At 38.7% G+C, this 24,081-nt stretch overlaps 1 protein-coding gene across 1 annotated transcript; it reads left to right on the top strand.

Moving 5' to 3' along the window:
* The first annotated feature begins 21,378 nt into the window (after positions 1-21,378).
* Positions 21,379-22,341, top strand: LOC126080140 (olfactory receptor 4C45-like). Its single transcript, XM_049891433.1, has one exon. The coding sequence runs from the start codon at positions 21,379-21,381 to the stop codon at positions 22,339-22,341; it is 963 nt and encodes a 320-aa protein (XP_049747390.1).
* Positions 22,342-24,081: the final 1,740 nt, after the last annotated feature.

Below are 24,081 nucleotides of genomic sequence, written 5' to 3'. Positions count from 1 at the left end.
ATAAAATAGTTGCCTGCTAGACACAACAGTTTCTACAATACAGCACAATATCTGGTGCTCAATAAACACTGAATGAACAATTAAAAGTATAAAAGAAGATGAAAAATTGGATAAAAAGTACATCAAAAAACAATAATAGTGGACTCTAGAGAATTCTTTCCTACTTTTATCTGAGTCAGACCCTAAGGAAAATTCTAGCTAGACCTGTTGAGGGGACCAGAATTTTTTACTCCTCCTTATTTTTTTTCCTTAAACTAAAGAAGGAGAAAGAAATGAAACTAAGGCGCTTAATGTCTGATCAAATAATTTACCTTGATATTCTCCCTGCTGTCAACTAGGTTTCATTATCTCATGCAAGTGGGCTGTGTATGTTATGTTTCTCTGTTCATTAATTTACTTTTTGGTAGCATTTCATTATTAAAGGCTGTTTTTTAAAAAAAGTATTGCTTTGTCTCCATACAAAGCAGTTTCTATATAAATATATATATATATAATCTGCCAGGCACTCCTTGGAAACTCTATGGGGCAGTTCTATTCTGTCCTATAGGGTCGCTATGAGTCGACGGCACTGGGTCTGGGTTATATATCTTACATCATTTGTTTCTTCATTAACCAACACATATTTCTGGCACCCAAGGAATACATTATGCATTGTGATATTGGCTAGGGCTTTGGTACTGAGTAAAAAAGGGATGCAAGTCCTGCTTACAATCCACTGAAAGATTCACAGAAGAATGCAAAGTACAGCACAATATTATAAATGGTAAGATAGTAAAAACACAGAGTGCTATGAAAGCACCTGAGAGGAAGAAACAACACAGACCTGGGGATCAAGAATCACCACCTAGATGAAGAAGCATCAAAAATGGGACCTAGGAGGTGGGGCCAAGATGGCTGACTAGGTAGAAGCTATTGCAGATCTCTCTTGAAACAAAGATTCGGAAAACAAGTGACTCAATCACATACATGACAATCTACGAACCCTGACCATCAAACACAGAACTAAGGAGTTGACCTGATTGACAGGGGAGTGAAAATCTGTGCGTTGAAGCAGTGAGCGCTTCTGGAACTGATGTCCCGTGCCACAGCCTTGAGCTCTTGTGGTTCCCTGGTGCCAGAGTGGTGGGGCTGATCGTGGCTTACTGAAAAGGGGCAAGCATGGGATGCAGCCCTAACCCCTAACTCCCTGGAGTAACCTCAGCAGAGATTCAGCCAGTGCAAGCAGGCTGCACACTGATGCGGCTGACAGGAGAACGAGAAACCACAGGAAAGCAGCAACTGTTTTCAGAGCCTGGAGCCAGTGTCCCAGTCAGAAAACCTTGGCTCTGGGCTTTGGACTAGGAGCTGAGGAGCTGATCGCAGCGTCCCAAGAGGGCGCAAGCATGGGATGCAGGCCTGACCCTTGGGGGCAATCTCGACCTAGCCAGCGCACACAGGCTACGCCACCTCTGGAAACTCGGATAAAACAGTCTTCACCAAACAAGATAAGTAACTTTATATTGCTGCAGTACTCTCTCCTATCTATCTGATCCCTCCCCTCCCTGCCCCAGGTGGCTTCATTGACATTGGAATTTCCTGGGCCAGGCAGTGAAGTTCTCTGTGGGTTTTTTCTTCCCTAACCCATTCTCCTGGCCTGAGAGAAGCAGCAATTAAAAATCTGGGGGGGGGGGGGAATCCTTCCCTGACTTCCCTAAACTGGAATAATAACACAGAACCAGCTCCAGCCAAGCATAAGAGATCCACAGTCTTTGGCTTTCATCCCTACAGGGAAACAGGCGGCTATTATAATACAAAGGCAATTCTGATAGAGATCTGACTGTAATTGTTTTAGTGGAGCAGTGGAAAGATAAGTTTTGGAGGTCCAATACCTCTCTACCTATTAAACAGAGCCCTCAATGATCCACAGCAGGGAACTAAGGGCTGAAGCTCCACCCATACCACCTAGCCATCTGCTACAGGGGTCTGAGGATAGTGACGCCTACCAATCTTTAGAGGTACAAGCATTGGGTGCCTAAGGTACAGCTGCAGAGCCCACCCACCAAAGTGCTCTAGGAATAGAGACACTCCTACCTCACTGGTCTGTGGGGGAAGGCTGTCAGCATCCTGCCTTCCTCGGAGTGTGACCCCCTGCTGCTACTAGAATCTGGTGCATACAACCATCACCACTACTCCTCTAAGTTAATAGGTGACAGCCTACACCACACACTAGGTGACGCACACTCAGGACACCTAAGCTGATTCTATTCAAGAATAGTGAATAGAGTCATAGGCTCATATATCAGGTAACAGCTCAAACCAGCTGGTAATAGGACATAAGTGATTCAAAGACTACAACAATCAAGATAGCCCAATCTAGTAGCCCATCTGGGTATACTGAAACAAAACAAAACAAGAAGATAAGACTCAGTGAGCAAATATAAAATAAATCATTACAATATCTTATAGATGGCTCGGAGACAGCAGTCAATATCAAATCACAAAAAGAAGCAGGCCAGGATTGCTTCTACAAATCCCCAAATTAAAGAATCAAAATCTTTCCCAAATGAAGACACAATCCTGAAATTACCAGATGTAGAATAAGAAAAACTAATATACAGAATGCTTCAAGGTATCAGGGATGACCTCAGAAATGGAATAAGGCAATCTACAGAAAAAGCCAAGGAACACGCTAATGAAGCAGTTGAAAAAATCAAAAAGATCGTTCAAGAACATAGGGAAAAAATTAATAAGCTGCAAGAATCCACAGAGAGACAGTATTCAGAAATCCAAAAGATTAACAGTAAAATTACAAAATTAGACAAGTCAATAGGAACTTACAGGAGCAGAATTGAGGAATTGGAATCCAGAGTGGGGGAGATGGAGGATAAGGAAATTGACACCAATAGAATTGAAGAAAAATCAGATTAAAAATTTTAAAAAATGAAGAAACCCTAAGAATCATGTGGGACTCTATCAAGAAGAATAACTTGTGTGTGGTTGGAATTCTAGAACAGGGAGGGATAACAGAAAAAATACAGAGAGAATAGTTGAAGACCTTTTGGCAGAAAACTTCCCTGGCATCATGAAAGACGAAAGGGTATCTATCCAAGATGCTCATCAAACCCCATACAAGATAGATTCCAAAAGAAAATCACCAAGGCATATTACCATCAAACTTGCCAAAACCAAAGATAAAGAGAAAACTTTAAAAGCAGCCGGGGATAAACAAAAAGTCATCTACAAAGGAGAATCAATAAGTTCAGACTACTCAGCAGAAACCATGCAGGCAAGAAGGCAATGGGATGACATGGAGAGCACTGAAGGAGAAAAACTGCCAGCCAAGAATCATATATCCGGCAAAACTCTCTCTCAAACATGTAGGTGAAATTAAGACATTTACCAATAAACAAAAGCTTAGAAAATTTGCAAAAACCAAACCAAAGCTACAAGAATTACTAAAAGAAATTCTTTGGTCAGAAAATCAATAATATCAGATACACAACACAAGGTCACAGAACAGAACATCCTGATATCAACTCAAATAGAGAAATCACAAAAACAAAATATGATTAATTTAAAAAAGAAAAAAATGCTCAAAACAGGGAATCATTGAAGTCATTATATAAAAGACTACAATAATCAAAAAAGAGAGACTAAACACAGGACGCATAGATCTTCCATATGGAGAGGAAAACAAGATGATATAGGATGATACAAGTTAGGTTTTCCCTTAGAAAAATAGGGGTAAATATTAAGGTAACCACAAAGAGGTCTAACAATTCCATACTTCAAGATAAAAACCAAGATAAACATAACGACTCAGCAAAAACAAATTCAACTACTATGAAAATGAGGAGCACACAATTTACTAAGAAAAACTTCTCAGTACGAAAAAGTAAGTGGAAAATGAGATTGTCAACAACACACAAAAAAAGGCATCAAATGACAGCACTAAACTCATACTTATCTATAATTACGCTGAATGTAAATGGACTAAGTGCACCAATAAAGAGACAGAGAGTCTCAGACTGGGTAAAGAAACATGATCCGTCTATATGCTGCCTACAAGAGACACACCTTAGACTTAGAGACACAAATAAACTGTAACTCAAAGGATGGAAAAAATATATGATGCAAACAACAATCAAAAAAGAGCAGAAGTAGCAATATTAATTTCTGACAAAACAGACTTTAAAGTTAAATCCACCACAAAGGATAAAGAGGGATACTACATAATGATTAAAGGGACAATTTACCAGGAAGATATAACCATATTAAATATTTATGAGATCTAATTGCTACAATCAACCAACTTGACCTTAAAGACTTATACAGAGCTCTCCACCCAACAGCTGCAAAGTATGCTTTTTTTTCTAGTGCACATGGAACATTCTCTAGAATAGATCACATATTAGTTCATAAAACAAACTTTTACAGAATCCAAAACATCAAAATATTACAAAGCATCTTCTCAGACCACAAGGCCATAAAAGTAGAAATCAATAACAGAAAAATCAGGGAAAAGAAATCAAATACTTGGAAACTGAACAATACCCTGCTCAAAAAAGACTGGGTTATGGAAGACATTAAGGAGGGAATAAAGAAATTTATAGAATGCAATGAGACTGATAACACTTCTTATCAGAACTTCTGGGACACAGCAAAAGCAGTGCTCAGAGGTCAATTTATATCGATAAATGCACGCACACAAAAAGAGGAAAGCCAAAATCACAGAGCTGTCCCAACAACTTGGACAAAAAGAAAGTGAGCAACAAAAGAATCCATCAGGCACCAGAAGAAAATAAATAATAAAAATTAGAGCAGAATTAAATGAATTAGAGAACAGAAAAACAATTGAAAGAATTAACAAAGCCAAGAGCTGATTCTTTGAAAAAATTAACAAAATTGGTAAACCATTGGCCAGACTGACTAAAGAAATACAGGAAGGAAACAAATAACCTGAATAAGAAATGAGATGGGCCATATCACAACAGACCCAACTGAAATTAAAAGAATCATATCAGATTACTATGAAAAATTGTACTCTAACAAATTTGAAAACCTAGAAGAAATGGACGAATTCCTAGAAACACACTACCTACCTAAACTAACACAATCAGAAGTAGAACAACTAAATAGACCCATAACAAAAAAAGAGATTGAAAAGGTAATCAAAAAACTTCCAACAAAAAAAAAGCCCTGGTCCGAATGGCTTCACTGCAGAGTTCTACCAAACTTTCAGAGAAGAGTTAACATCACTACTACTGAAGGTATTTCAAAGCATAGAAAAGGATGGAATACTACCTAACTCATTCTATGAAGCCAGCATATCCCTGATACCAACACCAGGTAACAACACCAAAAAAAAGCAAATTACAGACCTATATCCTCATGAACATAGATGCAAAAATCCTCAAAATTCTAGCCAATAGAATTCAACAACATATCAAAAAAAATAATCCACCATGACCAAGTGGGATTTATACCAGGTATGCAAGGTTGGTTCAATATTAGAAAAACAATTAATGTAATCCACCACATAAGTAAAACAAAAGATGAGAACCACATGATCTTATCAATTGATGCAGAAAAGGCATTTGACAAAGTCCAACACCCATTCATGATAAAAACTCTCAGCAAAATAGGAGTAGAAGAAAAATTCCTCAACATAATATACAAAGCCAACAGCCAACATCATCCTAAATGGAGAGAGCCTGAAAGCATTTCCCTTGAGAATGGGAACCAGATAAGGATGCCCTTTATCACCACTCTTATTCAACGTTGTGCTAGAGGTCCTAGCCAGAGCAATTAAGCTGGACAAAGAAATAAAAGGCATCCGGATTGGCAAGAAAGAAGTAAAATTTTCTCTATTTGCAGATGACATGATATTATACACAGAAAACCCTACGGAATCTTCAAGAAAACTACTGAAACTAATAGTTCAGCAGAGTTTCAGGTTACAAGATAACATACAAAAATCAGTTGGATTCCTCTACATCAACAAAAAGAACATCGAAGAGGAAATAACCAACTCAATTCCATTCACAGGAGCCCCCAAGAAGATAAAATAGTTAGGAATAAATCTTACAAAGGATGTAAAAGACCTATACAAAGAAAACTACAAGGTACTACTGCAAGAAACTAAAAGGGACCTACATAAGTGGAAAAGCATACCTTGCTCATGGATAGGAAGACTTAACATTGTAGAAATGTCTATTCTGCCAAAAACCGTCTATATATACAATGCACTTCTGATCAAAATTCCAATGACATTTTTTAATGTGATGGAGAAAGAAATCACCAACTTCATATGGGAGGGAAAGAAGCCCTGGATAAGTAAAGTGTTACTGAAAAAGAAGAACAAAGTGGGAGCCTCACTCTACCTGATTTTAGAATCTATTATACAGCCACAGTAGTCAAAACAGCCTGGTACTGGTACAACAACAGACACACAGACCAATGGAACAGAATTGAGAACTCAGATATAAATCCAGCCACATATGAGCAGCTGATATTTGACAAAGGCCCAGTGTCAGTTAATTGGGGAAAAGATAGTCTTTTTAACAAATGGTGCTGGCATAACTGGATATCTATCTGCAAAAAAATGAAACAGGACCCATACCTCACACCATGCACAAAAACTAACTCCAAATGGGTCAAAGACCTAAACATAGTCTAAAACGATGAAAAGTGATTTGGAAGAAAAAATAGGGACAATGTTAGGAGCCCTAATACAAGGCGTAAACAGAATATAAAACATTACTAAAAATGACAAAGAGAAACCAGATAACTGGGAGCTCCTAAAAGTCAAACACCTATGCTCATCTAAAGACTTCACCAAGAGTTAAAAGATCACCTACATACTGGGAAAAAAATTTCAGCTACGACATCTCCGACCAGCACCTGATCTCTAAAATCTACATGATTCTGTTAAAACTCAACCACAAAAAGACAAACAACCCAAGTAAAAATTGGGCAAAGGATATGAACATGCACTTCACTAAAGAAGACATTCAGGCGGCTAACAGATACATGATGAAATGCTCTCGATCATTAGCCATTAGAGAAATGCAAATCAAGACTACCATGAGAGTCTATCTCACTCCAACAAGGCTAGCATTAATCCAAAAAACACAAAATAACAAATATTGGAAAGGTTGTGGAGAGACTGGAACACGTATACACTGCTCATGGGAATGTAAAATGGTACAACCACTTTGGAAACCAATTTGACACTCCCTTAAAAAACTTTAAAAAAAAAAAAAACTAGAAATAGAAGTACCATACAATCCAGCAATCCCACTCCTGGGAATACCTCCTAGAGAAATAAGAGCCATGACATGAATAGATATATGCACAACCATCTTCTTTGCAGCACTGTTCCCAATAGCAAAAAGATGGAAACAACCTAGGTGCCCATAAATAGATGAATGGATAAACAAATTGTGGCATATACCCACAATGGAATACTATGCAATGATAAAGAACAATGACGAATCTTCAAAATACCTCATGACGTGGATGAAACTGGAAGGCATTATGCCGAGTGAAACTAGTCAGTCATAAAATGACAAATATTGTATGAAACCACTATTTTAAGAACTTAAGAAAATGTTTAAACACAGAAGAAAACATTCTTTGATGGTTTTGAGGGTGGGGAAGGAGGGAGAGGAGAATTCACTAACTACATACAAGAATTAACCTAGGTGAAGGGAAAGACAACACACAATACAGGTGACGTCAGCACAGCTGGACTAAAACAAAAGCTAAGAAGTTTCCTGAACAAAATCAAACACTTCCAGGGACAGAGCAGCAGGGGTGGGGGTCTGGGGACCATGGTTTTGGGGAACATCGAGGTCAATTGGCATAACAAAGTTTATTAAGAAAATGTTCTGCAACCCACTTTGGTGAGTGGGGTCTTAAAAGCTTGCAAGCAGCCACTAAGATGCATCAATTTGTCACAACCCACTTGGAGCAAAGGAGAATGAAGAACACCAAAGACACAAGGGAAATATTAGCCCAAGAGACAAAAGGGCCACATAAACCAGAGACTCCGTCAGCCTGAGGCCAGAAGGATTAGATGGCACCCGGCTACTACCAACGACCACCCTGACAGGGAACACAACAGAGAGTCCCTGATAAAAAAAAATAGAGCAGGAGAAAAGTGGGGTGCAAAACTCAAATTCACGTAAAAAGATCAGACTTAATGGTCTGACAGAGACTAGAGGAACTCCCAAAGACATGGTGCCCCGACTCTCTGTTAACCCAGAACTAAAACCATTCCCGAAGCCAACTCTTCAGACAAAGATCAGACTGGACTATAAAACATAAAATAATACTCACAGAGTGTGCTTCTTAGTTCAAGTAGATACAAGAGACTAAATGGGTGTAGCTCCTGTGTTGAGGTAAGATGAGAAGGCAGAAAGGGATAGGAGCTGGTTAAATGGACACGGGAAACCTGGGGTGGAAAGGGGAAGTGTGCTGTCACACTATAGGGACTGCAGCCAGGGTCACATAAGAAAACAAAAAACCAAACCCAGTGCCGTCAAGTCAATTCCGACTCATAGCAACCCTATAGGATAACACATAACGTGTATAAATTTTTGAATGAGAAATTAACAAGCTGTAAACTTTCACCTAAAGCACAATAAATTTAAAAAAAAAAAGGTTTTGGTATAGCTCTACGGATGTCCAAGGGTGGAGGCATAATTTAAATCCTAAAGGTATAGAAGTTTTACAACAAAACTAGCTCAATTCTCGAGTAAACCCAGAATGATAACAGAAACAAAATTTGGTCAAAATTCTCAAGATTTAGTGAGCATCTAGAGAGATAAGAAGCCCAATTTCTTTCTAATTAATTTTTAAATTTGGAGTTTCTTGGAAACTTTTTCTTGTCTAGCACTTGGGGGTCTATTTGTGGCAGTGTTTGAACATGTCCTACAAAAAAGAATACAATGGTTGAGCTCAATATAAAAACTGAGGAGGCTACAGTCAATGAGACACAGGGCAGCGGTTGTTATATTTCTCCCAAATTTGAAACAGACTTACTTTATTCAAAAATGCTTACTAAAATCAATTGTATAGTGAGAGTCTGTGATCCATAGGCTAAAAATAAATTTGGAGACAATACCACAAAAAAGCTTTTTATAATAACTAAGCACATAACTGAGTATTAAAAAAAAAAAATTGTCATTGAGTGGATTCCAACTTGCAGCAACTCCTTGTGTTTCAGTGTAGAACTTGCTCCATAAGGTTTTCAATGGCTATGACTTTTCCAGAGTAGATCTACAGGCCTTTCTTCTGAGGTGCCTCTGACTAGGTTTGAAATGCCAATATTTTGCTTAACAATTTGTGCCACCAAGTGACTGACTCCAACTGTGTATAGATTTATGTAATTAACCACAGAATGCCATCTGCCCAGCACCTATCACAGCTCCTGACATCTACTTATTGTATAAATGAATAAACGAAAGACTGAATATTCTCCATGAAAAACCTCAGCTTCAGACACTAGTAAAAACTTTATTTGTGTCCTCTTCAAGTTTGCAAACAGCTACTGAATCCACCTTACTGGAGGTGGAGTTAATATTCATGTCCCACCAAGTGGACTGAGTCTTAGGCATCACCAAAATTTTAGTGTCTGTTTAGTACCTTTGTATGGCTACCAAGTTTGCAAGTTGGAGTTACTATTGTTGATTTAGAAGTATTGAAAATAATTAGATAAATAGTCATCATTGACTAGAGCTTCGGCTAGCAGAGCAACAACTCCAGGACTGGGCAGTCCCGAGAACTAAAGGTTTTGTATTTTTCTCTCATCCTTGAGATGTTGACGCTGTGAGACCTGTGATAATAGATTACAATTTTTGAAGAAAAAAATAGTTATTTTGTGCTGGAAGTGGGTAGCACTGCCGGGAAGTTCAGACTGGAGAAGCTGAGACAAGAATTTTCCCCCAGAGCACACAGAAAGAGCTTTCTCTGAGAGACAGCCCCTGAATTCAGACTTCTTTCTTCCTAAACTGTAAGAAATGCATCTGTCAGTTTGTTGTACTGTCAGGGCTTGTATGTTGCTGTGCTGCTGGAAGCTATGCCACCAGTATTCAAATATCATCAGAGTCACCCATGCCGGACAGGTTTCAGCTGAGCTTCCAGACTAAGTCAGACAAGGAAGAAGGACCTGGCAGTCTACTTCTGAAAAGAATTTGCTAGTGAGAAAATCTTACAGATAGCAGCCAAACATTGTCTGATATAGTGCAGAAAGATGAGCCCCTCAGGTTGGAAGGCACTCAAAATACGACTGGAGAAGAGCTGCCTTGTCAATGTAGAGTCCACCATAATCACATAGATGGAGTCATTCTTTAAGAACCTTCATTTTCTCATGTGACACCACTCAAAATGAGAAGAAATGGCTGCTAACATCCATTAATAATCAGAACCTGTAGTATATGAAGTATGAATCTAGGAAAACTGGAAATCATCAAAAATGAAATGGGATGCATAAACATCGATATCCTAGGTATTAGTGCACTGAAATAGACTGGTATTGATCATTTTGAATTGGACAAACATATGGTCTACTATGCCGGGAATGACAACTTGAAGAGGAATGGCATTCATTCATCATCAAAAAGAACATTTCAAGGTCTATCCAGAAGTACAATGCCATCAGTGATAGGAAAATATCCATATGCCTACAAGGAACCAGTTAATATGACTATCATTCAAATTTACCCACCAACCACTAAGGACAAAGATGAAGAAATTGAAGATTTCTACCAACTTCTGCAGTCTGAAATTGATTGAACATGCAATCAGGATGCACTGACAATTAACAGTGATTGGAAGGTGAAAATTGGAAACAAAGATTGGTAGTTGGAAAAGATAGCCTTGGTGATGGAAATGATGCAGGAAATCACATGATTGAATTTTGCAAGACCAAAGACTTCTTCATTGCCAATACCTTTTTTCACCAACATAAATGGTGACTATATACACAGATATATAATATACAGATATATAATATATAGATATATATATACACAGATAGATAGATATAACCAAGAGGTCAGCAGTTCAAATCTGCCAGGTACTCCTTGGAAACTCTACCAGGCAGTTCTACTCTGTCCTATAGGGTAGGACTGTCATACTCTGTCCTATGAGTCAGAATCGACTCGACAGCAGTGCATGGATATACACAGACCTCCCTGATGGAATACACAGGAGTGAAATTAGCTATATCTGTGGAAAGAGACGATGCAAAAGCTCAATATCATCAGTCAGAACAAAGCAAGAGGCTGATTGCAGATCAGACCATCAATTACTCATATGCAAGTTCAAGTTGAAACTGAAGGAAATTAGAGCAAGTCCACAAGATTCAAAGCATGATCTTGAGTATATCCCACCTGAATTTAGAGACTATCTCAAGAACAGATTTGATGCATTGAACACCAATGACCAAAGACCAGATGAGTTGTGGAATGACATCAAGGACATCATACATGAAGAAAGCAAGAGGTCATTAAGAAGACAGGAAAGAAAGAAAACACCTAAATGGATGTCAGAAGAGACTCTGAAACTCACTCTTGAATGTCAAGTAGGTAAAGCAAAAGGAAAAAAATGATGAAGAAAAAGGGCTGAACAGAGATTTCAAAGGGCAGCCTGAGAAGACAAAGTAAAGTATTATGATGACATGTGCAAAGATCTGGAGATAGAAAACCAAAAAGGAAGAAAACATTTGCCATTTCTCATGCTGACAGAACTGAAGAAAAATTCAAGCCTCAAGTTCCAACAGTGAAGAATTCTACCAGGAAAACATTAAATGACAAAGGAAGCATCAAAAAAAGATGGAAGGAATAAACAGAGTCACTATACCAAAAAGAATTGGTTGAAATTCAGCCATTTCAGTTGGTAACATATGATAAGGAGCTGATGGTACTGAAGGAAGAAGTCCAAGCTGCACTGAATGCATTGGTGAAAAACAAGATTCCCGGAATTGACGGAATGCCAACTGAAACATTTCAACAAATGGATGCAGTACTAGAAGTGCTCACTTGCCTATGTCAAGAAATCTGAAAGACAGCTACCTGGCCAACTGACTGGAAGAGAACCATATTTATGCCTATTCTCAAGAAAGTTTATCGAACTGAATGTAGAAATTATCAAACAATATCATAAATATCACAGGCAAGCAAAATTTTGCTAAAGATCGTTCAAAAGCGGCTGCAGCAGTATACTAGCAGAGAACTGCCAGAAATTCAAGCAGGATTTAGAAGAGGACCTGAAACCAGGATATCATTGCTCATGTCAGGTGGATCTTGGTTGAAAGCAGAGAATGCCAGAAAGATGTTTACCTGTGTTTTATTGACAATGCAAAGGCATTCGACTTTGTGGATCATAACAAATTATGGATAACATTGCTGAGACTGGGAATTTCAGAACACTTAATCGTGCTCATGAGAAATCTGTACATGGATCAAGAGGCAGTCATTCGACCAGGACAAGGGGATATTTATTGGTTTAAAGTCAGGAAACGTGTGCATCAGGGTTGTATCTTTTCACCGTACCTATTCAATCTATACGCTGAGCAAATAATCCAAGAAACTGGAATAAATGAAGAAGAACAGGGCATCCGGGTTGGAGGAAGACTCATTAACAACTTGAGTTATGCAGATGACATGACCTTGCTTGCTGAAAGTGAAGAGGAATTGAAGCCCTTATTGAGGAAGATCAAAAACCACAGCCTTCAGTGTGGATTACACTTCAACATAAAAAAAAAAAACCTCATAACTGGACCAACAAGCAACATCATGATAAATGGAGAAAAGATTGAGGTTGTCAAGGATTTCATTTTATTTGAATCCACAATCAACACCCACAGAAGCAGCAGTCAAGAAATCAAAAGACACATTGCATTGGGCAAATCGGCTGCAAAAGACCTCTTTAAAGTGATGAAAAGCAAAGCTGTCACCTTGAGGACTAAAATGCATCTGACCCAAGCCACGGTGGTTTCAATCACCCAGGAAGACAGAAGACAAATTGATGCATTTGAACTGTGGTGTTTGCAAAGAATATTGAATATACCACGGCCTGCCAAAAGAACGAACAAACTCTGTCTTGGAAGAAGTACAAGGCAGTTCCTTAGAAACAAGGATGGCGAGACTGTATCTCTCATACTTTGGACATGTTATCAGGAGAAATCAGTCTCTGGAGAAGGGCACCATGCTTCGTAAAGTAGAGGATCAGCAAAAAAAGAGGAAGACCCTCAAGGAGATGGATTGACGCAGTGGCTGTAAAAACGGGCTCAAGCATAGCAACGATTGTGAGGATGGCACAGGACCAGGACGTATTTCATTTTGTTGTGGCGTGTGATTTCCTGTGTGGCTACTGTGTGAAAGCATGTTAGCTAACTCTAAGTCCCCATAATTCTCTCTCGTTAGGGTAGAAGGATAGGCTACTGTTGTTGCTAGTTGCAATAGAGTTCCTTCCTACTCATGGCAAATCCATGAGAAGAACTGCTCCATAGGATTTTCTTGGCTGTAATCTTTACAGAAGCAGATTGCCAGCCCTAGCTTCTGCAGTACTGCTGGGTAGGTTTAAACCATCCACCTTAGGTTAGGAGTTGAGGGCAAACTGCACCACCTAGAAACCTCAAAGGAAAGGCTACATTATCCCAAATATGTCACGGGAGTCTGCCATCAAGGTACTCATCTGGAAGAAAGTTGATATACTTACAACATTTAAGTCACTCAATCTTAGGTATCTGGGAATCCTGCCACCAAAGTCCCCTCAGTCCATCAGTAATAAAAACGTCACAATATCTCAGGATACTAAGGCACAAAACCATGAAAACTTATATTACCATTCTTGGGACAACCATCTCATTTAGACCAGTCATGTTTTCAGAGAGAAATCCATTCTCTGAACTCTCCCCTATGCCCAAAACCAACCACACATCCTACTCCAAGTTTACCAGTGCCACAAGGAGCAGCTCAGCCTTATAAAGAATGTTTCCAACTTACACTACCAAGTCTCATCCCAAACTATGGACAGAGACCTATCTTTAACCCAAGCTCAACTCAGTTTCAAAACTGGCCTCTAATGATGTTTATGTGTGCCAAGTGGGAGTAAGTGAAAGACTTTGGCTGATGCTTTGGCAGAGGTTCCACCAGGGACAATTACTAATCCTTTGATAACTGAGAGGTCAGTGCATTACCACACCCTACACTGTGTCAGTCTATTTAAATGTCTCTCTAGAGTCAATGAAGAAAGGATTATGAAGAAGGGCCTACGAGCAAATGTCAGCAACAGAGCCACGTATGAAAATGGCCAAGATTTGTTTGGGAGACACTGTTCCCAAGCTTAGTGGGTTTCTAAGGAAACAGAGTCAGAAAGAAGGTTTGAATCAGGAATAAAAGGAATTCTTACACTGCTTATGAACTTTTTGGAGACCAAAAACTTGGCAGAGTTGATTTGAAAAAACAATGTCTGATCAAGTGGCCTTGATTTGCTTATAGATTTTATAGACCTATATACCAGCTTTTCCTGGTTTGAAAACATTTGCATTATTCTCAACGTTTTTCGTTTGGATTGACTATAGTTCTAAGAGATCTAGAAAAGTGTATGTATTCTGAAGATTCATTTACACAACTGCGGAAAGCCAAGAAAGTGAGTAGAAATTAAATCCTGAACTATAGAAGTTTCCTTACTAAAATAGCTAATTTTCTCAGTAAATTCAGACTGGTAATGGAAACCACTAATAAAATGTCCAAGATTTGGAGAGCTGTCTAAAGAGAAAAGAATTTCAATGTCTCACTTGTTAGTTTTTAATTTGGAATTTCTTCCTAGAAACACTTTCATTTCATGCTCATGGCATCTATTTGTGGCTGTGTTGCAAATGCCCAGGGGGAAGATATCAATAAATGGGCTCAATCTAAAAACTGAGGAATCCACAATAAAATAGACCCAGGTTAGTAATAATTAAATTTTTTTCCTAAAATTTCAAGTAGATTAACCTAATTTAGCCAAGTTATTTCCACTGAATTTTTTTTGTAGTTAGATTCTATAACTTATAGGTTAGTATTTTACTCTGAAATCGAATTTGGACATCAGAACCAAACCCGTTGCCAACGCATTGATTCTGACTCATAGCTCCCCTATACAACAGAGTAGAACTGCCCCCATAGGGTTTCCTAGGAGCAGCTGGTGGATTCAAGCTGCCAACATTTTGGTTAGCAGCCAAGCTCTTAACCACTAGACAACCAGGATGTAGTGACATGACATTATTTTCTGATGACATTTATTCATCTGATTAGATATTTACATGGATATGACAGCATTCATAGTCAACACTCTATACCTTGCCTCTAGAAGATATCTAGTCCACCCTAAGCTCTAAAAACAGATTGATTGAAGAAATGATCAAAAGATTGCTCTCCATAAAAAAGATGCACCCCAAATATCAATACAAATCCTATTTGTGATCTTGCCACTCCAGAGGCTGTTAAGAACTACTGGAGTCACTTTTACAACATTGTTGTGAACATTTGTGTCTCACCAAATAGGCTGACTAACCATGTAGTCACAAGAGCCGGGGATAGAGGAAAATAACGCAGGAACTGAGCTCTCCTGAAAACTGAAAATTTTTCCCTCAGCTTTCTTAAAGTTGGTATGCATAGATTTTTTAAGGAAAAATACATATTTTTTTTTTTTTGCAGATGTTGGAAAGGAAGGAAAAAAAAAATGAAATACCTTGTGACCCTATGTAACAGTAACATGTACTCACTCTTGAGAATCAAGTACAGATCATTCCCAAAAAAGAATATATTCTTGTATATGTTCAATATTTCCACCGGTTAGCATTGAAACTTCAAGTTCATCTTAGTTGATTAAACCTGTGACTAAACGAAAAATAGTATTAGCCCAGATTGTCCTAGTGTTTCTGTCTTGTCAACAGGAAACCCAGGGAAACATCACGATTCATTTAATTCCCTCTGTAAATTGCAAGCGGGGAAATATGTCTAATTCAGAGCATGATTCAATATGTGGTGAAAGACTCATTGCATGCAAAATTCATTTAAGAAACATTGCAAACTTTTCAGAGGACTTCACAACACTTCCATGTCCATATTGAAGGATGAATTGGTGAAAAGATTGAGAGTGAAATAAAGGGTCATTCTGAGTCAGACAGAACATGCAGGGCTATTCAATGGATGCTTCTTGACAAGCTGTTAAAAAGACCACTCCTGGGCTTTTGGAAAGAAAATATCTCCATCTGCAGCTCTGTCCATATCTGTATGTGCCTCTGCATTCATATGACAGAAAGAAATAAGAGATTAGAGAACACAGCTGACATAGATATAACCCGTTTTGGCAAGTTCATATCTGATACACAGTTGAGTTTTCAAAGAATGTTGTGTTCATATACCTATAAATATTCATGCCAATGTTGCTGTTTTTGTTAGGTGTCATGGAATTGGTTCTGAAAAATAGCTACCCTATGTGCAGCAGAACGAAACACTGCCCAGTTCTTCACCATCCCCACAATTGTTGCTATGCTTGGCCCCACTGATGCAGCTACTGTGTCAGTCCATCTCCTTGAGGGTCTTCCTCTTCTTCTATGCCCTCTACTCTACCAAGCATGATGTCCTTCTGCAGGGACTGGTCCCTCCTGGTAACATGTCCAAAGTATGTGAGATGAAGTCTTGCCATCCTTGCCTCTAATGGGCATTCCTGCTGTACCTCTTCCAACACAGATGCATTTGTTCTTCTGTCAGTTCATGGTATATTCAATATTCTTTGCTAAAACCATAATTTAAGGCATCAATTCTTCTTCAGTCTTCCTTGTTCATTGTCCAGCTTTCATATGCATTTCATATTCATATGCATAGGCAATTGAAAACACCATGGGTTGGGTCAGGCGCGCCTTAGTCCTTAAAGTGCCATCTTCCTTTTTAATACTTTAAAGAAATCTTTTGCAGCAGATTTGCCCAATGCAATGTGTCCTTTGATTTCTTCACTGCTGCTTCCATGGGCATTGATTGAATACCCAAGTAAAATGAAATCCTTGATGATTTCAATCTTTTCTCCCTTTATCATAATGTTGCTAATTGGTCCAGGTATGAGGATTTTTGTTCCCTTTATGTTGAGGTGCAAACCATACAGAAGGCTGTGGTCTTCGATCTTCATCAGTAAGCGCTTCAAGTCCTTTTCACTTTTAGCATGTGTCATCTGCATATTTCAGGTGGTTAATGAGGCTTCCATTGATCCCAAAACTGCATTCTCCATTTTATACTCCAGCTTCTCCAATTATTTGCTCAGCACTCAGATTGAATAAGTATGGTGAAAGGATACAATACCTTTCCTTATTTTAAACCTCGCAGTATCCCCTTGTTCTGTTCAAACGACTTTCTTGGTCTAAGTACAGGTTCCTCATGAGCTCATTTAAGTGTTCTGGAATTCCCATTCTTAGCAATGTTATCCATAATTCTTTATGATCCACCCAGTCCAGTGCTTTTGCATAGTGAATAAAACACAGATAATCATCTTTCTGGTATTTTCTGCTTTCAGCCAGGATCGATCTGACATCAGAATGATATCCTTAGTTCCATATCCTCGTCTAAATCTGGCTCAAATTTCTGGCAGTTCCCTATCAATGTACTGCTGCAACTGGTTTTGAATGATCTTCAGCAAAATTTTACATGCGTGTAATGTTAATGATAGTTTGATACTTTTCACATTCTGTTGGATCACCTTTCTTTGTAATAGGTTGTTGTTGTTGTTGTTAGGTGGCGTCGAGTCGGTTCCGACTCATAGCAACCCTATGCACAACAGAACGAAACACTGCCCAGTCCTGTGCCATCCTTACAATCATTGTTATGCTTGAGCTCATTGTTGCAGCCACTGTGTCAATCTATCTCCTTGAGGGTCTTCCTCTTTTCCGCTGACCCTGTACTCTGCCAAGTATGATGTCCTTCTCCAGGGACTGATCCCTCCTGACAACATGTCCAAAGTGTGGAAGATGTAGCCTCGCCATCCTTGCCTCTAAGGAGCATTCTGGCCACACTTCTTCCAAGACGGATTTCTTCGTTCTTTTGGCAGTCCACGGTATATTCAATATTCTTCGCCAACACCACAATTCAAAGGTGTCAACTCTTCTTCGGTCTTCCTTATTCATTGTCCAGCTTTCGCATGCATATGTGATTGAAAATACCATGGCTTGGGTCAGGCACACCTTAGTCTTCAGGGTAATATCTTTGCTCTTCAACACTTTGGAGAGGTCCTTTGCAGCAGATTTACCCAGTGCAATGCGTCTTTTGATTTCTTGACTGCTGCTTCCATGGCTGTTGATTGTGGATCCAAGTAAAATGAAATCCTTGACAACTTCAATCTTTTCTCTGTTTATCATGATGTTGCTCATTGGTCCAGTTGTGAGGATTTTTGTTTTCTTTATGTGGAGGTGCAATCCATACTGAAGGCTGTGGTCTTTGATCCTCATTAGTGTTTCAAGTCCTCTTCACTTTCAGCAAGCAAGGTTGTGTCATCTGCATAATGCAGGTTGTTAATGAGTCTTCCTCCAATCCTGTTGCCCCATTCTTCTTCATATAGTCTGGCTTCTCAGATTATTTGCTCAGCATACAGATTAAATAGGTATGGTGAAAGAATACAACCCTGACGCACACCTTTCCTGACTCTAAACCAATCAGTATCCCCTTGTTCTGTCCAAACAACTGCCTCTTGATCTATGTAACGGTTTCTCATGAGCACAATTAAGTGTTCTGGAATTCCCATTCTTTGCAGTGTTATCCATAGTTTGTTATGATTCATACAGTCAAATGCCTTTGCACAGTCAATAAAACACAGGTAAACATCCTTCTGGTGTTCTCTCCTTCCAGCCAGGATCCATCTGACACCAGCAATGATATCCCTGGTTCCACATCCTCTTCTGAAACCAGCCTGAATTTCTGGCAGTTCCCTGTCGATATACTGCTGCAGCCATTTTTGAATGATCTTCAACAAAATTTTGCTTGCGTGTGATATAAATGATATTGTTCTATAATTTCCACATTCGGTTTGATCACCTTTCTTGGGAATAGGCATAAATATGGATCTCTTCCAGTCAGCTGGCCAGGAAGCTGTCTTCCGTATTTCTTGGCATAGACGAGTGAGCACCTCCAGCACTGCATCTGTTTGTTGAAACATCTCAACTGATATTCCATCAATGGCCTCGTTTTTCGCCAATGCCTTCAGAGCAGCTTGGACTTCTTCCTTCAGTACCATCAGTTCCTGATCATATGCCACCTCTTGAAATGGTTGAACATCAACTAATTCTTTTTGGTATAATGACTCTGTGTATTCCTTCCATCTTCTTTTGATGCTTCCTGCATCATTTAATATTTTCCCCATGAAATCCTTCACTATTGCAACTCAAGTCTTGAATTTTTTCTTCAGTTCTTTCAGCTTGAGAAACTCCGAGCGTGTTCTTCCCTTTTGGTTTTCCATTTCCAGCTCTTTGCACTTGTCATTATAATACTTTACTTTGTCTTCTCGACAGGCCCTTTGAAATCTTCTGTTCAGTTCTTTTACTTCATCTATTCTTCCTTTTGCTTTAGCTGCTCGATGCTCAAGAGCAAGTTTCAGGTACAACTATGGAATTCTTTCAGTTGGTTGGTCAGGTAGCTCTCTTCCAAATTTCTTGGCATAGATGACTGAGCACTTCCAGTGCTGTATCATTTGTTGATATATCTCAGTCAGCATTCTGTCAGTTTCTAGAGTTTTGTTTCTTGCCAGTGCTTTCAGCACAGCTTGGACTGCTTTCTTTAGTTCCATTGGTTCGTAATCATGCTACCTCCTGAAATGTTTGAATGTCAACCAATTCTTTTTGGTACAGTGACTCTGGGTATTCCTTCCATCTTCTTTGGATGCTTCCTGCTTTGTTTAATATTTTCCCTGCAAAACCCTTCAGTATTGCAACTCGAAGCTTCAATTTTTTTCTTCAGGTCTTTCAGCTTGAGAAAGACTGAACATTTTCCCCCCTTTTGGCTTTCTATCTCCAGGTCTTTGCACATTTCATTATAATATTTTACTTTGTTTTCTCAAGCCACCCTTTGAAATCTTCTGTTAACTCTTTGACTTCATCATTTCTTCCTTTCACTTTAGCTACTGTACGTGCAAGAGCAGATTTCAGAGTCTGTTCTGACATCCACTTTGGTCTTTTCTTTCTTTCTTGTCTTTTTAATTATCTCTTGCTTTCTTCAGGTGTGATGTCCTTGATGCCATTCCACAATTCGTCTGGTCAATCACCAGTAAGTATCAATGCATCTTGATTGCATGTTTGATTAATTTTAGACTGCTGATGTTGGTAAAAATCTTCTGTTTTTTCTTCTTTGGCTTTAGTGGTTAGTGGGTAAATTTGATTACTCTAATGATCTGGTCTTCCTTGTAGGCATATGATATTATTCTATCAGTGACAACATTGTACTTAAAGATAGAGTTTGAAATGTTCTTTTTGACGATGAATGCCACACCATTCTTCTTCAATTTGTCATTCCCAGCATAACAGACTATATGATTGTCTGATTCAAAACTTCCAGTACCAGTCCGTTTCAGCTCACTAATGCCTAGGATATTGACATTTATGCATTCATTTTCATTGTTGATGATTTTCAGTTTTCCTAGATTCATACTTTGTACATTCCATGTTCCGAGTATTAAATGTATGTTTGCAGCTGATTCTTCTCATTTTGAGTCATGCTACAACAGCAGATGAAAGTCCCAAAAGCTTGACTCTATCCCTGTCATTAAGGTCAACTTTACTTTTTTACTTCAAGGAGGCAGCTCTTCCCCAGTTGTCTTCTGAGTGCCTTCCAACTTGAGGGCTCGTCTTTCAGCATAATATCAGACAATGTTCCCCTGCTATTCATAAGGTTTTCACTGCATGATTTTTTCAGATGTAATCTGCCAGGTCCTTTTTCCTAGTCTGTCTTAGTATGGAAGCTTAGTTGAAACCTGTCCACCATGAGTGACCCAGCTGGTATTTGAATACCAGTGGCATCATCACCGCAACACTCAAGTCCCCACAGTACAAGAAACTGACTGACTATTGAGGGATTCACGAAAAGAGGCAAGTACAATGTCCAAAATAATTCCTATTGATTAAATTTTTCACCAAAAGCGAAATAAAGCAAACCCTACAACCTACGAGGCTTTTAGAGACAGAGTAAGTATGGAAGCCAAACACAAATCATCATTCATAATAGGATGTTGCTTTTATTGAGATATTTGTAAGGTATTGTTATTTGATGAATATATATTAGGAGAAATTTAACCTCCTTCTGTTCTTCTTTATGTTGTTGTTGTTAAGTGTTGTCAGGTCAATTCCACTCAGAAATGCTGTGATCTTTTCAGATGGGACACATTCCCTCAACCCAGGATGCACTGGTAAAAAGAAAGAACAATGTAACTGAATTCATCTTGCTGGGCCTGACTCAGAATCCACAACTGCAGAAACGCTTATTCCCTGTGTTTTTAATCACCTACTTGATGACATTGGCAGGTAATCTGCTCATCTCGGTCACTATCTTCATCAGCCCAGCCCTGGGCTCTCCCATGTACTTTTTTCTGTCCTGTTTGTCCATTATAGATGCTTTCTACTCTTCCTCCATAGCTCCCAAAATGATTTTTGACTTAATCTCTGAGAAAAACACCATATCCTTCAATGGCTGCATGACTCAGCTCTTCTTTGAACATTTATTTGCTGGAGCTGAGATCATTTTGTTAATTGCAATGGCCTATGACCGCTATGTGGCCATCTGCAAGCCCTTACATTATGCAACCATCATGAGCAGACCTCTATGTAGTTTCCTGGTGGGGATGGCTGGGATTTTGGGGTTTATTCACGGAGAAATCCAGCTTTTGTTCGTGGTCCAGTTACCGTTTTGTGGCCCCAATGTCATTGATCACTTTATGTGTGATTTAATACCTCTCCTGGAGCTGGCCTGCACAGACAATCACACTTTGGGGCCCTTGATTACTGCCAATAGTGGATCACTATGTTTGCTCAGTTTTTCTATGCTGGTCACTTCCTACGTCATCATCCTGCACTCCCTGAGATCTTACAGCTCTGAAGGGCGCCGCAAAGCCCTCTCTACATGCGCCTCTCATGTCACTGTTGTCATCTTATTCTTTGTACCTTGTTCTTTCCTGTACCTAAGACCCATGACCTCCTTCCCTGATGACAAAGCTGTGACTGTACTTTTCACACTAGTAACTCCTATGTTGAACCCTTTAATCTACACCCTGAGAAATGCAGAAGTGAAAAATGTCATGAAGAAGCTCTGGGATCAAATAATGAAAACTGGTGATAAGTAAATCTGGTGATTGAAGTATTTAGATAAATAATTCTTGATTAAACTTGAAACAGTAACTTCTCTTGTCTGATTCAGTTTGCTTTCGGAGCACACATGTTGTGGGCAGGGCTGACTTTTCCATTAGGCATAGTAGGCACAGTGCTTAGAGTTTCAAATTGTGGAACATTCTTCTGTCAAAAATATTTCATCATTTGAAGATAATGGTGCCTCTACCAATAAGAGAGTGTGAGCATCAATGAAACAATGTAATATAAAGAATTATCATTTCTTTAATTTATGGAGTGTTTACTATTTGTAAAGTGTTTCATATTCCTTCTGACATTTAATTCTCACAATAGTCCTATAAATTTGATACTATTGTAATTCTCATTTTGTAAACTACAAAACTGAGGGTCAGAAAGGTTAACTATATTGCTCAAGATCAATTAGCTAAAATTTGACTGAATCAGAATTCAAATGTAAACCTGTGTGACCCAAAGCCTTCACACTTCATAAGTCGCATTCTACTTCTGCTTAATACAAACAGACAACAAGCTCGGTGTCTTACGTTTCTTTCTTTTCTTTGGAATTTTCCTCTAAAAATTCTCTGGTCTTTTTTGAGCCAATTTGAAGGTGAACTTGCTTTCACAGACAGTTCAGTTTTGAAATGGGTGAGTCTGCAAAGACCCAGCTAGTGACTAGTTGGTAATTTATAACTACATGCTATTTGATATTTTTAACTGTACTAAAATAAAGATACTTTTCAAATGGACTAGTTTGTTTTTCTAGAAAGTTCCTTGACATAATTGTAGCAAGCTGACAAAGAGATAGGCTATTTTTTAGTGAACCTCACCAGGGCTTCATATTTCTTAGGTGATTAGGAGACTGGCTCAATTATACTTTTATCACCCAACAGCAGAAATGAATGGGTGTAGAATTCAGGGTATCAGTTACATCTAGTTATTACTAGCCTATATGATAAAGTGAAGGAAGACAAAATGCATTTTGTCTGAGGGCCCTGTGAATGTTCAGTTATTTCTAGACATAGAAGTTTGGGGATAAAACAAGAAATATTTTCTGATGATCTCACAAATTTATTGGTTCTCGGAGACCATTTTAAATATATATCCTGATAGTTTAGAAATTGCTTTTCAATTGTAGAACAAGAAATTAAATTCACTAAAAAAGACCAGACTTACTGATCTGACAGAGACTAGAAGAACCCTGAAGACTATGGCCCTAAGTCACCCTTCTAACCCCGAACTAAAGCCATTCCTGGAAACCGCCTTTCAGAAAAACCATAGACAGGCCCATAAGATAAACAATAACACCCAAGAAAAACATGCTCCTTAAAACAATTAATTACATGCGATCAAAAGGGCAATATTTACCCAAAAGCAAAGATGAGAAGGCAGGAAAGGGTAGAAAATCAGGACAAAAGGAAACGGGGAAACTAGGTAGGAAATAGGGAGAGTGCTGACACATTGGGAATGAAACCAATGTCATGGGGCACTTTATGTACAAATTATTGAACGGGAAACTAATTTGCTCTGTAAACTTTCACCTGATGCGCAATAAAAAGTTCCTTGAAAAAAGAATTTGCTTTTCATATTAATTTCTAGATTTTTTTTTTCCTTAATGTAAGAGGTGGAAAAGTTGCAACATGGTAAACTGTGGATCATTTGGCAAACAATGGACAAATTTGTTGTGAAGTAAAGGAAGTTACACTCTTGAATATACTCAACAGCAACAGGTTACACTC

The sequence above is a fragment of the Elephas maximus genome, chromosome 7 (assembly GCF_024166365.1).
Source record: "Elephas maximus indicus isolate mEleMax1 chromosome 7, mEleMax1 primary haplotype, whole genome shotgun sequence".
Classification (NCBI taxonomy): Eukaryota; Metazoa; Chordata; class Mammalia; order Proboscidea; family Elephantidae; genus Elephas; species Elephas maximus.
The sequence above is the reverse complement of the archived record's forward strand: the minus strand, read 5'-3'. Positions and strand labels throughout refer to the sequence as shown.

Excerpts from the sequence above, each read along its gene's own strand:
- LOC126080140 (XM_049891433.1), top strand. The coding sequence starts at position 21,379 with ATGGGACACATTCCCTCAACCCAGGATGCACTGGTAAAAAGAAAGAAC.